Below are 14,103 nucleotides of genomic sequence, written 5' to 3' on the forward strand. Positions count from 1 at the left end.
ACCATACTAACCACACTACCGTACCATACTAACCACACTACCGTACCATACTAACCACACTACCGTACCATACTAATCACACTACCGTACCATACTAACCACACTACCGTACCATACTAACCACACTACCGTACCATACTAACCACACTACCGTACCATACTAACCACACTACCGTACCATACTAACCACACTACCGTACCATACTAACCACACTACCGTACCATACTAGACATAGAAGCAATCCTTCTACCCCCCCCACACACACAGCGGAGTCGCTCACCACCTTCCGGTGACATTTGAAACCCCACCTCTTTAAGGAATACCTGGGATAGGATAAAGTAATCCTTCTACCCCCCACACACACAGCGGAGTCGCTCACCACCTTCCGGAGACATTTGAAACCCCACCTCTTTAAGGAATACCTGGGATAGGATAAAGTAATCCTTCTACCCCCCCCCCCCCAAAATTGTAAAGTGGTCATCCCACTGGCTATAGGGTGAACGCACCAATTGGTGAGTCGCTCTGGATAAGAGCGTCTGCTAAATGACGTAAATGTGCCCTTGAGCAAGGCACTTAACCCTAATTGCTCCTGTAAGTCGCTCTGGATAAGAGCGTCTGCTAAATGACTAAAATGTAAATGTAAATGTAAACCACACTACCGTACCATACTAACCACACTACCGTACCATACTAACCACACTACCGTACCATACTAACCACACTACCGTACCATACTAACCACACTACCGTACCATACTAATCACACTACCGTACCATACTAACCACACTACCGTACCATACTACCATACTAATCACACTACCGTACCATACTAACCACACTACCGTACCATACTAACCACACTACCGTACCATACTAACCACACTACCGTACCATACTACCATACTAACCACTCTACCGTACCATACTAACCACACTACCGTACCATACTAACCACACTACCGTACCATACTAATCACACTACCGTACCATACTAACCACACTACCGTGCCATACTAACCACAGTACCGTACCATACTAACCACACTACCGTACCATGCTAACCACACTACCGTACCATGCTAACCACACTACCGTACCATACTACCATACTAACCACTCTACCGTACCATACTAACCACACTACCGTACCATACTAACCACACTAACGTACCATACTAACCACACTACCGTACCATACTAACCACACTACCGTACCATACTACCATACTAACCACACTACCGTACCATACTAATCACACTACCGTACCATACTAACCACACTACCGTACCATACTAACCACACTACCGTACCATACTAATCACACTACCGTACCATACTAACCATACTACCGTACCATACTAACCACTCTACCGTACCATACTAACCACACTACCGTACCATACTACCATACTAACCACTCTACCGTACCATACTAACCACACTACCGTACCATACTAATCACACTACCGTACCATACTAACCACACTACCATGCCATACTAACCACAGTACCGTACCATACTAACCACACTACCGTACCATGCTAACCACACTACCGTACCATGCTAACCACACTACCGTACCATACTACCATACTAACCACTCTACCGTACCATACTAACCACACTACCGTACCATACTAACCACACTACCGTACCATACTAACCACACTACCGTACCATACTAACCACACTACCGTACCATACTACCATACTAACCACACTACCGTACCATACTAATCACACTACCGTACCATACTAACCACACTACCGTACCATACTAACCACACTACCGTACCATACTAATCACACTACCGTACCATACTAACCACACTACCGTACCATACTAACCACTCTACCGTACCATACTAACCACACTACCGTACCATACTACCATACTAACCACTCTACCGTACCATACTAACCACACTACCGTACCATACTAACCACACTACCGTACCATACTAATCACACTACCGTACCATACTAACCACACTACCGTGCCATACTAACCACAGTCCCGAACCATACTAACCACACTACCGTACCATACTAACCACACTACCGAACCATACTAACCACACTACCGTACCATACTAATCACACTACCGTACCATACTAACCACACTACCGTACCATACTAACCACACTACCGTACCATACTAACCACACTACCGTACCATACTAACCACACTACCGTACCATACTAACCACACTACCGTACCATACTAATCACACTACCGAACCATACTAATCACACTACCGTACCATACTACCATACTAACCACACTACCGTACCATACTAACCACACTACCGTACCATACTAATCACACTACCGTACCATACTAATCACACTACCGTACCATACTACCATACTAACCACTCTACCGTACCATACTAACCACACTACCGTACCATACTAATCACACTACCGTACCATACTAACCACACTACCGTACCATACTAACCACACTACCGTACCATACTAATCACACTACCGTACCATACTAACCACACTACCATACCATACTAACCACACTACCGTACCATACTAACCACACTACCGTACCATACTAACCACACTACCGTACCATACTAACCACACTACCGTACCATACTAATCACACTACCGTACTAACCACACTAACCACACTACCGTACCATACTAATCACACTACCGTACCATACTAACCACACTACCGTACCATACTAACCACACTACCGTACCATACTAATCACACTACCGTACTAACCACACTAACCACACTACCGTACCATACTAATCACACTACCGTACCATACTAACCACACTACCATACCATACTAACCACACTACCGTACCATACTACCATACTAATCACACTACCGTACCATACTAACCACACTACCGTACCATACTAATCACACTACCGTACCATACTAACCACACTACCGTACCATACTAATCACACTACCGTACCATACTAATCACACTACCGTACCATACTAACCACACTACCGTACCATACTAACCACACTACCGAACCATACTAACCACACTACCGTACCATACTAACCACACTACCGTACCATACTAACCACACTACCGTACCATACTAACCACACTACCGTACCATACTGATCACACTACCGTACCATACTAACCACACTACCGTACCATACTAACCACACTACCGTACCATACTAACCACACTACCGTACTATACTAACCACACTACCGTACCATTCTAATCACACTACCGTACCATACTAACCACACTACCGTACCATACTACCATACTAACCACACTACCGTACCATACTAATCACACTACCGTACCATACTAACCACACTACCGTACCATACTAACCACACTACCGTACCATACTACCATACTAACCACTCTACCGTACCATACTAACCACACTACCGTACCATACTAACCACACTACAGTACCATACTAACCACACTACAGTACCATACTAACCACACTACCGTACCATACTAACCACACTACCGTACCATACTAACCACACTACCGTACCATACTAACCACACTACCGTACCATACTAACCACACTACCGTACCATACTAACCACACTACCGTACCATACTAACCACACTACCGTACCATACTACCATACTAACCACACTACCGTACCATACTAACCACACTACCGTACCATACTAACCCCACTACCGTACCATACTAACCACACTACCGTACCATACTAATCACACTACCGTACCACACTACCGTACCATACTAACCACACTACCGTACCAAACTACCGTACCATACTAACCACACTACCGTACCATACTAACCACACTACCGTACCATACTAATCACACTACCGTTCCATACTAATCACACTACCGTACCATACTAACCACACTACCGTACTAACCACACTAACCACACTACCATACCATACTACCATACTAATCACACTACCGTTCCATACTAATCACACTACCGTACCATACTAACCACACTACCGTACCATACTAATCACACTACCGTACCATACTAATCACACTACCGTTCCATACTAACCACACTACCGTACCATACTAACCACACTACCGTTCCATACTAATCACACTACCGTACCATACTAACCACACTACCGTACCATACTAACCACACTACCGTTCCATACTAATCACACTACCGTACCATACTAACCACACTACCGTACCATACTAATCACACTACCGTACCATACTAACCACACTACCGTACCATACTAACCACACTACCGAACCATACTAACCACACTACCGTACCATACTAACCACACTACAGTACCATACTAACCACACTACCGTACCATACTAACCACACTACCGTACCATACTGATCACACTACCGTACCATACTAACCACACTACCGTACCATACTAACCACACAACCGTACCATACTAACCACACTACCGTACTATACTAACCACACTACCGTACCATACTAATCACACTACCGTACCATACTAACCACACTACCGTACCATACTACCATACTAACCACACTACCGTACCATACTAATCACACTACCGTACCATACTAACCACACTACCGTACCATACTAACCACACTACCGTACCATACTACCATACTAACCACTCTACCGTACCATACTAACCACACTACCGTACCATACTAACCACACTACCATACCATACTAACCACACTACAGTACCATACTAACCACACTACCGTACCATACTAACCACACTACCGTACCATACTAACCACACCACCGTACCATACTAACCACACTACCGTACCATACTAATCACACTACCGTACCATACTAACCACACTACCGTACCATACTACCATACTAACCACACTACCGTACCATACTAATCACACTACCGTACCATACTAACCACACTACCGTACCATACTAACCACACTACCGTACCATACTACCATACTAACCACTCTACCGTACCATACTAACCACACTACCGTACCATACTAACCACACTACCATACCATACTAACCACACTACCGTACCATACTAACCACACTACCGTACCATACTAACCACACTACCGTACCATACTAACCACACTACCGTACCATACTAACCACACTACTGTACCATACTAACCACACTACCGTACCATACTAACCACACTACCGTACCATACTAACCACACTACCGTACCATACTAACCACACTACCGTACCATACTAATCACACTACCGTACCATACTAACCACACTACCGTACCATACTAACCACACTACCGTACCATACTAACCACACTACCGTACCATACTAACCACACTACCGAACCATACTAATCACACTACCGTACCATACTAATCACACTACCGTACCATACTAATCACACTACCGTACCATACTAACCACACTACCGTACCATACTAACCACACTACCGTACCATACTAATCACACTACCGTACCATACTAATCACACTACCGTACCATACTAACCACACTACCGTACCATACTAACCACACTACCGTACCATACTAACCACACTACCGTACCATACTAATCACACTACCGTACCATACTAACCACACTACCGTACCATACTAATCACACTACCGTACCATACTAACCACAATACCGTACCATACTACCGTACCATACTAACCACACTACCGTACCATACTAATCACACTACCGTACCATACTAATCACACTACCGTACCATACTAACCACACTACCGTACCATACTAATCACACTACCGTACCATACTACCATACTAACCACACTACCGTACCATACTAATCACACTACCGTACCATACTAATCACACTACCGTACCATACTAACCACACTACCGTACCATACTAACCACACTACCGTACCATACTAACCACACTACCGTACCATACTAACCACACTACCGTACCATACTAACCACACTACCGTACCATACTAACCACACTACCGTACCATACTAATCACACTACCGCACCATACTAATCACACTACCGTACCATACTAATCACACTACCGTACCATACTAACCACACTACCGTACCATACTAACCACACTACCGTACCATACTAATCACACTACCGTACCATACTAATCACACTACCGTACCATACTAACCACACTACCGTACCATACTACCGTACCATACTAACCACACTACCGTACCATACTAATCACACTACCGTACCATACTAATCACACTACCGTACCATACTAACCACACTACCGTACCATACTAATCACACTACCGTACCATACTACCATACTAACCACACTACCGTACCATACTAATCACACTACCGTACCATACTAACCACACTACCGTACTAACCACACTAACCACACTACCGTACCATACTACCATACTAACCACACTACCGTACCATACTAACCACACTACCGTACCATACTAATCACACTACCGTACCATACTAACCACAATACCGTACCATACTAACCACACTACCGTACCATACTAACCACACTACCGTACCATACTAACCACACTACCGTACCATACTAACCACACTACCGTACCATACTAATCACACCACCGTTCCATACTAATCACACTACCGTACTAACCACACTAACCACACTACCGTACCATACTAACCACACTACCGTACCATACTAACCACACTACCGTACCATACTAATCACACCACCGTACCATACTAACCACACTACCGTACCATACTAACCACACTACCGTACCATACTAACCACACTACCGTACCATACTAATCACACTACCGTACCATACTACCATACTAACCACACTACCGTACCATACTACCATACTAACCACACTACCGTACCATACTAACCACACTACCGTACCATACTAATCACACTACCGTTCCATACTAATCACACTACCGTACCATACTAACCACACTACCGTACCATACTAACCACACTACCGTACCATACTAACCACACTACCGTACCATACTAACCACACTACCGTACCATACTAACCACACTACCGTACCATACTAACCACACTACCGTACCATACTAATCACACTACCGTACCATACTAACCACACTACCGTACCATACTAACCACACTACCGTACCATACTAACCACACTACCGTACCATACTACCGTACCATACTAACCACACTACCGTACTAACCACACTACCATACCATACTACCATACTAATCACACTACCGTTCCATACTAATCACACTACCGTTCCATACTAATCACACTACCGTACCATACTAACCACACTACCGTACCATACTAACCACACTACCGTTCCATACTAATCACACTACCGTACCATACTAACCACACTACCGTTCCATACTAATCACACTACCGTTCCATACTAATCACACTACCGTACCATACTAACCACACTACCGTACCATACTAACCACACTACCGTACCATACTAACCACACTACCGTACCATACTAACCACTCTACCGTACCATACTAACCACTCTACCGTACCATACTAACCACACTACCGTACCATACTAATCACACTACCGTACCATACTAACCACACTACCGTACCATACTAACCACACTACCGTACCATACTAACCACTCTACCGTACCATACTAACCACTCTACCGTACCATACTAACCACACTACCGTACCATACTAACCACACTACCGTACCATACTAATCACACTACCGTACCATACTAACCACACTACCGTACCATACTACCATACTAACCACTCTACCGTACCATACTAACCACACTACCGTACCATACTAACCACACTACCGTACCATACTAATCACACTACCGTACCATACTAACCACACTACCGTACCATACTACCATACTAACCACTCTACCGTACCATACTAACCACACTACCGTACCATACTAACCACACTACCGTACCATACTAATCACACTACCGTACCATACTAACCACACTACCGTACCATACTACCATACTAACCACTCTACCGTACCATACTAACCACACTACCGTACCATACTACCATACTAACCACACTACCGTACCATACTAACCATACTACCGTACCATACTAACCACACTACCGTACCATACTACCATACTAATCACACTACCGTACCATACTAACCACACTACCGTACCATACTAATCACTCTACCGTACCATACTAACCACACTACCGTACCATACTAACCACACTACCGTACCATACTAATCACTCTACCGTACCATACTAACCACACTACCGTACCATACTAACCACACTACCGTACCATACTAACCACACTACCGTACCATACTAACCACACTACCGTACCATACTAATCACACTACCGTACCATACTACCATACTAACCACACTACCGTACCATACTAATCACACTACCGTACCATACTAACCACACTACCGTACCATACTAACCACACTACCGTACCATACTAATCACACTACCGTACCATCCTAATCACACTACCGTACCATACTAACCACACTACCGTACCATCCTAATCACACTACCGTTCCATACTAATCACAAAGTACAGACACTACTGTTACAGCACCATACTAATGAAACACACGATGAGAAACATAGCCGATTGAACACTACCATCTTAGAACACAATGCAGCTAGTCTGGTACAACATTCTGTTACCCCATCTAGCCTACCCTCACAGCACTGACAACATGCTCTGCAGTGGTAACCGAGCAGTAGGAGATAATGTGTCTCAGTGGTAACTGAGCAGTAAGGGATAATGTGTCTCAGTGGTAACTGATCAGTAGGAGATAATGTGTCTCAGTGGTAACTGATCAGTAGGGGATAATGTATCTCAGTGGTAACTGACCAGTAAGGGATAATGTATCTCTGTGGTAACCGAGCAGTAGGAGATAATGTGTCTCAGTGGTAACTGAGCAGTAAGGGATAATGTGTCTCAGTGGTAACTGATCAGTAGGAGATAATGTGTCTCAGTGGTAACTGATCAGTAGGGGATAATGTATCTCAGTGCTAACTGACCAGTAAGGGATAATGTATCTCAGTGGTAACTGAGCAGTAGGAGATAATGTGTCTCAGTGGTAACTGACCAGTAGGGGATAATGTATCTCAGTGGTAACTGACCAGTAAGGGATAATGTATCTCAGTGGTAACTGAGCAGTAGGAGATAATGTGTCTCAGTGGTAACTGATCAGTAGGGGATAATGTATCTCAGTGGTAACTGACCAGTAAGGGATAATGTATCTCAGTGGTAACTGAGCAGTAGGAGATAATGTGTCTCAGTGGTAACTGACCAGTAGGAGATAATGTATCTCAGTGGTAACTGAGCAGTAGGAGATAATGTGTCTCAGTGGTAACTGAGCAGTAGGAGATAATGTGTCTCAGTGGTAACTGAGCAGTAGGAGATAATGTATCGCTGTGGTAATTGAGCAGTAGGAGATAATGTATCTCAGTGGTAACTGACCAGTAGGAGATAATGTATCTCAGTGGTAACTGAGCAGTAGGAGATAATGTGTCTCAGTGGTAACTGATCAGTAGGAGATAATGTATCGCAGTGGTAACTGAGCAGTAGGAGATAATGTATCTCAGTGGTAACTGAGCAGTAGGAGATAATGTATCGCTGTGGTAACTGAGCAGTAGGAGATAATGTATCTCAGTGGTAACTGACCAGTAGGAGATAATGTATCTCAGTGGTAACTGAGCAGTAGGAGATAATGTGTCTCAGTGGTAACTGATCAGTAGGAGATAATGTATCGCAGCGGTAACTGAGCAGTAGGAGATAATGTATCTCAGTGGTAACTGAGCAGTAGGGGATAATGTATCTCAGTGGTAACTGAGCAGTAGGGGATAATGTATCTCAGTGGTAACCGAGCAGTAGGAGATAATGTATCTCAGTGGTAACTGAGCAGTAAGGGATAATGTATCTCAGTCAGACTTACAAATCTCTCCTGGTGTCCCATAGTCATATCCAGCCTCTGCTTCCTGAAGTGAAGATAGTTCATGATGCCACTCAGGATGGTCACAGTCCTCTTCACCTCTGACAGACAGACAAATAGGAAGGTTATCTAAGGGTGATGGGCCTGGATACCACTTTTACATATCAGCTAACCACATTATATGAATTAGCAATCTGGGGCCAGACTACACAGCCGATGACATGGCACACAACCATTGATTGACGCTAGGGATGTGCATCTTTCATTTCCAAGACGATCCGATACGTATCTCGATACACGTGGCTGACTAAATACTTTTTTTCCCCACTGTATGTGCTCTGTCACCTTCGACCCTCATTTATGTGCTCTGTCACCTTCGACCCTCATTCATGTGCTCTGTCACCTTCGACCCTCATTTATGTGTGCTGTCACCTTCGACCCTCATTTATGTGCTCTGTCACCTTTGACCCTCATTTATGTGCTCTGTCACCTTCGACCCTCATTTATGTGTGCTGTCACCTTCGACCCTCATTTATGTGAGCTGTCACATTCGACCCTCATTTACAGTTGAAGTCAGAAGTTTACATACACCTTAGCCAAATACATTTAAACTCAGTTTTTCACAATTCCTGACATTTAATTCTAGTAAAAATTCCCTGTCTTAGGTCAGTTAGGATCACCACTTTATTTTAAGAATGTGAAATGTCAGAATAATATTAGAGAGAATGATTTATTTCAGCTTTTGTTTCTTTCATCACATTCCCAGTGGGTCAGAAGTTTACATACACTCAATTAGTATTCGGTAGCATTGCCTTGAAATTGTTTAACTTGGGTCAAACATTTCGGGAGCCTTCCACACACTTCCCACAATAAGTTGAGTGAATTTTGGCCCATTCCTCCTGACAGAGCTGATTTAACTGAGTCAGGTTTATAGGCCTCCTTGCTCGCACACGCCTTTTCAGTTCTGCCCACAGATTTTCTATAGGATTGAGGTCAGGGCTTTGTGATGGCCACTCAAATACCTTGACTTTGTTGTCCTTAAGCCATTTTGCCACAACTTTGGAAGTATGCTTGGGGTCATTGTCCATTTGGAAGACCCATTTGCGACCAAGCTTTAACTTCCTGACTGATGTCTTGAGATGCTGCTTCAATATATCCACATCATTTTCCTTCCTCATGATGCCATCTATTTTGTGAAGTGCACCAATCCCTCCTGCAGCAAAGCACCCCCACAGCATGACGCTGCCACCCCGTGCTTCACGGTTGGGATGGTATTCTTCGGCTTGCAAGAACCCCCCTTTTCCTCCAAACATAACGATGGTCATTATGGCCAAACAGTTCTATTTTTGTTTCATCAGACCAGAGGACATTTCTCCAAAAAGTACGATCTTTGTCCCCATGTGCAGTTGCAAACCGTAGTCTGGCTTTTTTTATGGCGGTTTTGGAGCAGTGGCTTCTTCCTTGCTGAGCGGTCTTTCAGGTTATATCGATATATGACTCGTTTTACTGTGGATATAGATACCTTTGTACCTGTTTCCTCCAGCATCTTCACAAGATCTTTTGCTGTTGTTCTGGGATTGATTTGCACTTTTTGCACCAAAGTACGTTCATCTCTAGGAGACAGAACGCGTCTTCTTCCTGAGCGGTATGACAGCTGCGTGGTCCCATGGTGTTTATACTTGCGTACTATTGTTTGTACAGATGAACGTGGTACCTTCAGGCGTTTGGAAATCGCTCCCAAGGATGAACCAGACTTGTGGAGGTCTACCATTTTTTTCCTGAGGTCTTTGCTGATTTCTTTTGATTTTCCCATGATGTCAAGCAAAGAGGCACTGAGTTTGAAGGTACAGTGGGGGAAAAAAGTATTTAGTCAGCCACCAATTGTGCAAGTTCTCCCACTTAAAAAGATGAGAGAGGCCTGTAATTTTCATCATAGGTTCACGTCAACTATGACAGACAAAATGAGGGGAAAAAATTCGGAAAATCACATTGTAGGATTTTTAATGAATTTATTTGCAAATTATGGTGGAAAATAAGTATTTGGTCAATAACAAAAGTTTCTCAATACTTTGTTATATACCCTTTTTTGGCAATGACACAGGTCAAACGTTTTCTGTAAGTCTTCACAAGGTTTTCACACACTGTTGCTGGTATTTTGGCCCATTCCTCCATGCAGATCTCCTCTAGAGCAGTGATGTTTTGGGGCTGTCGCTGGGCAACACGGACTTTCAACTCCCTCCAAAGATTTTCTATGGGGTTGCGATCTGGAGACTGGCTAGGCCACTCCAGGACCTTGAAATGCTTCTTACGAAGCCACTCCTTCGTTGCCCGGGCGGTGAGTTTGGGATCATTGTCATGCTGAAAGACCCAGCCACATTTCATCTTCAATGCCCTTGCTGATGGAAGGAGGTTTTCACTCAAAATCTCACGATACATGGCCCCATTCATTCTTTCCTTTACACGGATCAGTCGTCCTGGTCCCTTTGCAGAAAAACAGCCCCAAAGCATGATGTTTCCACCCCCATGCTTCACAGTAGGTATGGTGTTCTTTGGATGCAACTCAGCATTCTTTGTCCTCCAAACACGACGAGTTGAGGTTTTACCAAAAAGTTATATTTGGTTTCATCTGACCATATGACATTCTCCCAATCCTCTTCTGGATCATCCAAATGCACTCTAGCAAACTTCAGACGGGCCTGGACATGTACTGGCTTAAGCAGGGGGACACGTCTGGCACTGCAAGATTTGAGTCCCTGGCGGCATAATGTGTTACTGATGGTAGGCTTTGTTACTTTGGTCCCAGCTCTCTGCAGGTCATTCACTAGGTCCCCCCGTGTGGTTCTGGGATTTTTGCTCACCGTTCTTGTGATCATTTTGACCCCACGGGGTGAGATCTTGCGTGGAGCCCCAGATCGAGGGAGATTATCAGTGGTCTTGTATGTCTTCCATTTCCTAATAATTGCTCCCACAGTTGATTTCTTCAAACCAAGCTGCTTACCTATTGCAAATTCAGTCTTCCCAGCCTGGTGCAGGTCTACAATTTTGTTTCTGGTGCCCTTTGACAGCTCTTTGGTCTTGGCCATAGTGGAGTTTGGAGTGTGACTGTTTGAGGTTGTGGACAGGTGTCTTTTATACTGATAACAAGTTCAAACAGGTGCCATTAATACAGGTAACGAGTGGAGGACAGAGGAGCCTATTAAAGAAGAAGTTACAGGTCTGTGAGAGCCAGAAATCTTGCTTGTTTGTAGGTGACCAAATACTTATTTTTTACCATAATTAGCAAATAAATTCATAAAAAATCCTACAATGTGATTTTCTGGATTTTTATTTCTCAATTTGTCTGTCATAGTTGACGTGTACCTATGATGAAAATTACAGGCCTCTCATCTTTTTAAGTGGGAGAACTTGCACAATTGGTGGCTGACTAAATACTTTTTTCCCCCCACTGTAGGCCTTGAAATACATCCACAGGTACACCTCCAATTGACTCAAATGATGTCAATTAGCCTATCAGCTTCTAAAGCCATGACATCATTTTCTAGAATTTTCCAAGCTGTTTAAAGGCACAGTCAACTTAGTGTATGTAAACTTCTGACCCACTGGAATTGTGATACAGTGAATTATAAGTGAAATAATCTGTCTGTAAACAATTGTTGGACAAATTACTTGTGTCATGCACACAGTAGATGTCCTAACCGACTTGCCAAAACTATAGTTTGTTAACAGGAAATTTGTGGAGTGGTTGAAAAACGATTTTTAATGTCTCCAACCTAAGTGTATGTAAACTTCCGACTTCAACTGTATGTATGTATGTATGTATGTATGTATGTGTATATATATATTTACATTTACATTTTAGTCATTTAGCAGACGCTCTTATCCAGAGCGACTTACAGGAGCAATTAGGGTTAAGTGCCTTGCTCAAGGGCACATTTACGTCATTTAGCAGACGCTCTTATCCAGAGCGACTCACAAATTGGTGCATTCACCCTATAGCCAGTGGGATAACCACTGGGGGGGGGGGTATATATATATATATAGGGGATTGGAAATTATGCAGACAATTACATTGATGGAAACTACAATCTATCTGCAATATTAAAGCTCATCTACAAAAAAAAATAAAAAAATTACCATGTATACTGATTGTTTCAAGCAAAACTTCCAAAAGTATTGCTGATGGTGAACCTGAACAATTTAAATGAATTCTAATGTAGCCCCGATC

General features: G+C 43.5%; 1 protein-coding gene across 1 annotated transcript in view; it reads right to left on the reverse strand.

The window, feature by feature from the left end:
• The window catches only part of nuf2 (UF2 component of NDC80 kinetochore complex), a 42,452-nt gene that overhangs the window by 17,113 nt on the left and 11,236 nt on the right, over positions 1–14,103 (reverse strand). The window contains exon 6 of the mRNA XM_084172781.1: positions 9,882–9,979. Coding sequence (XP_084028907.1) covers positions 9,882–9,979 — 98 coding nt within the window. The remainder of the gene's footprint in view (positions 1–9,881; positions 9,980–14,103) is intronic.

Source organism: Coregonus lavaretus (genome assembly GCF_964263955.1).
Source record: "Coregonus lavaretus genome assembly, chromosome: 12".
NCBI classification, from domain to species: domain Eukaryota; kingdom Metazoa; phylum Chordata; class Actinopteri; order Salmoniformes; family Salmonidae; genus Coregonus; species Coregonus lavaretus.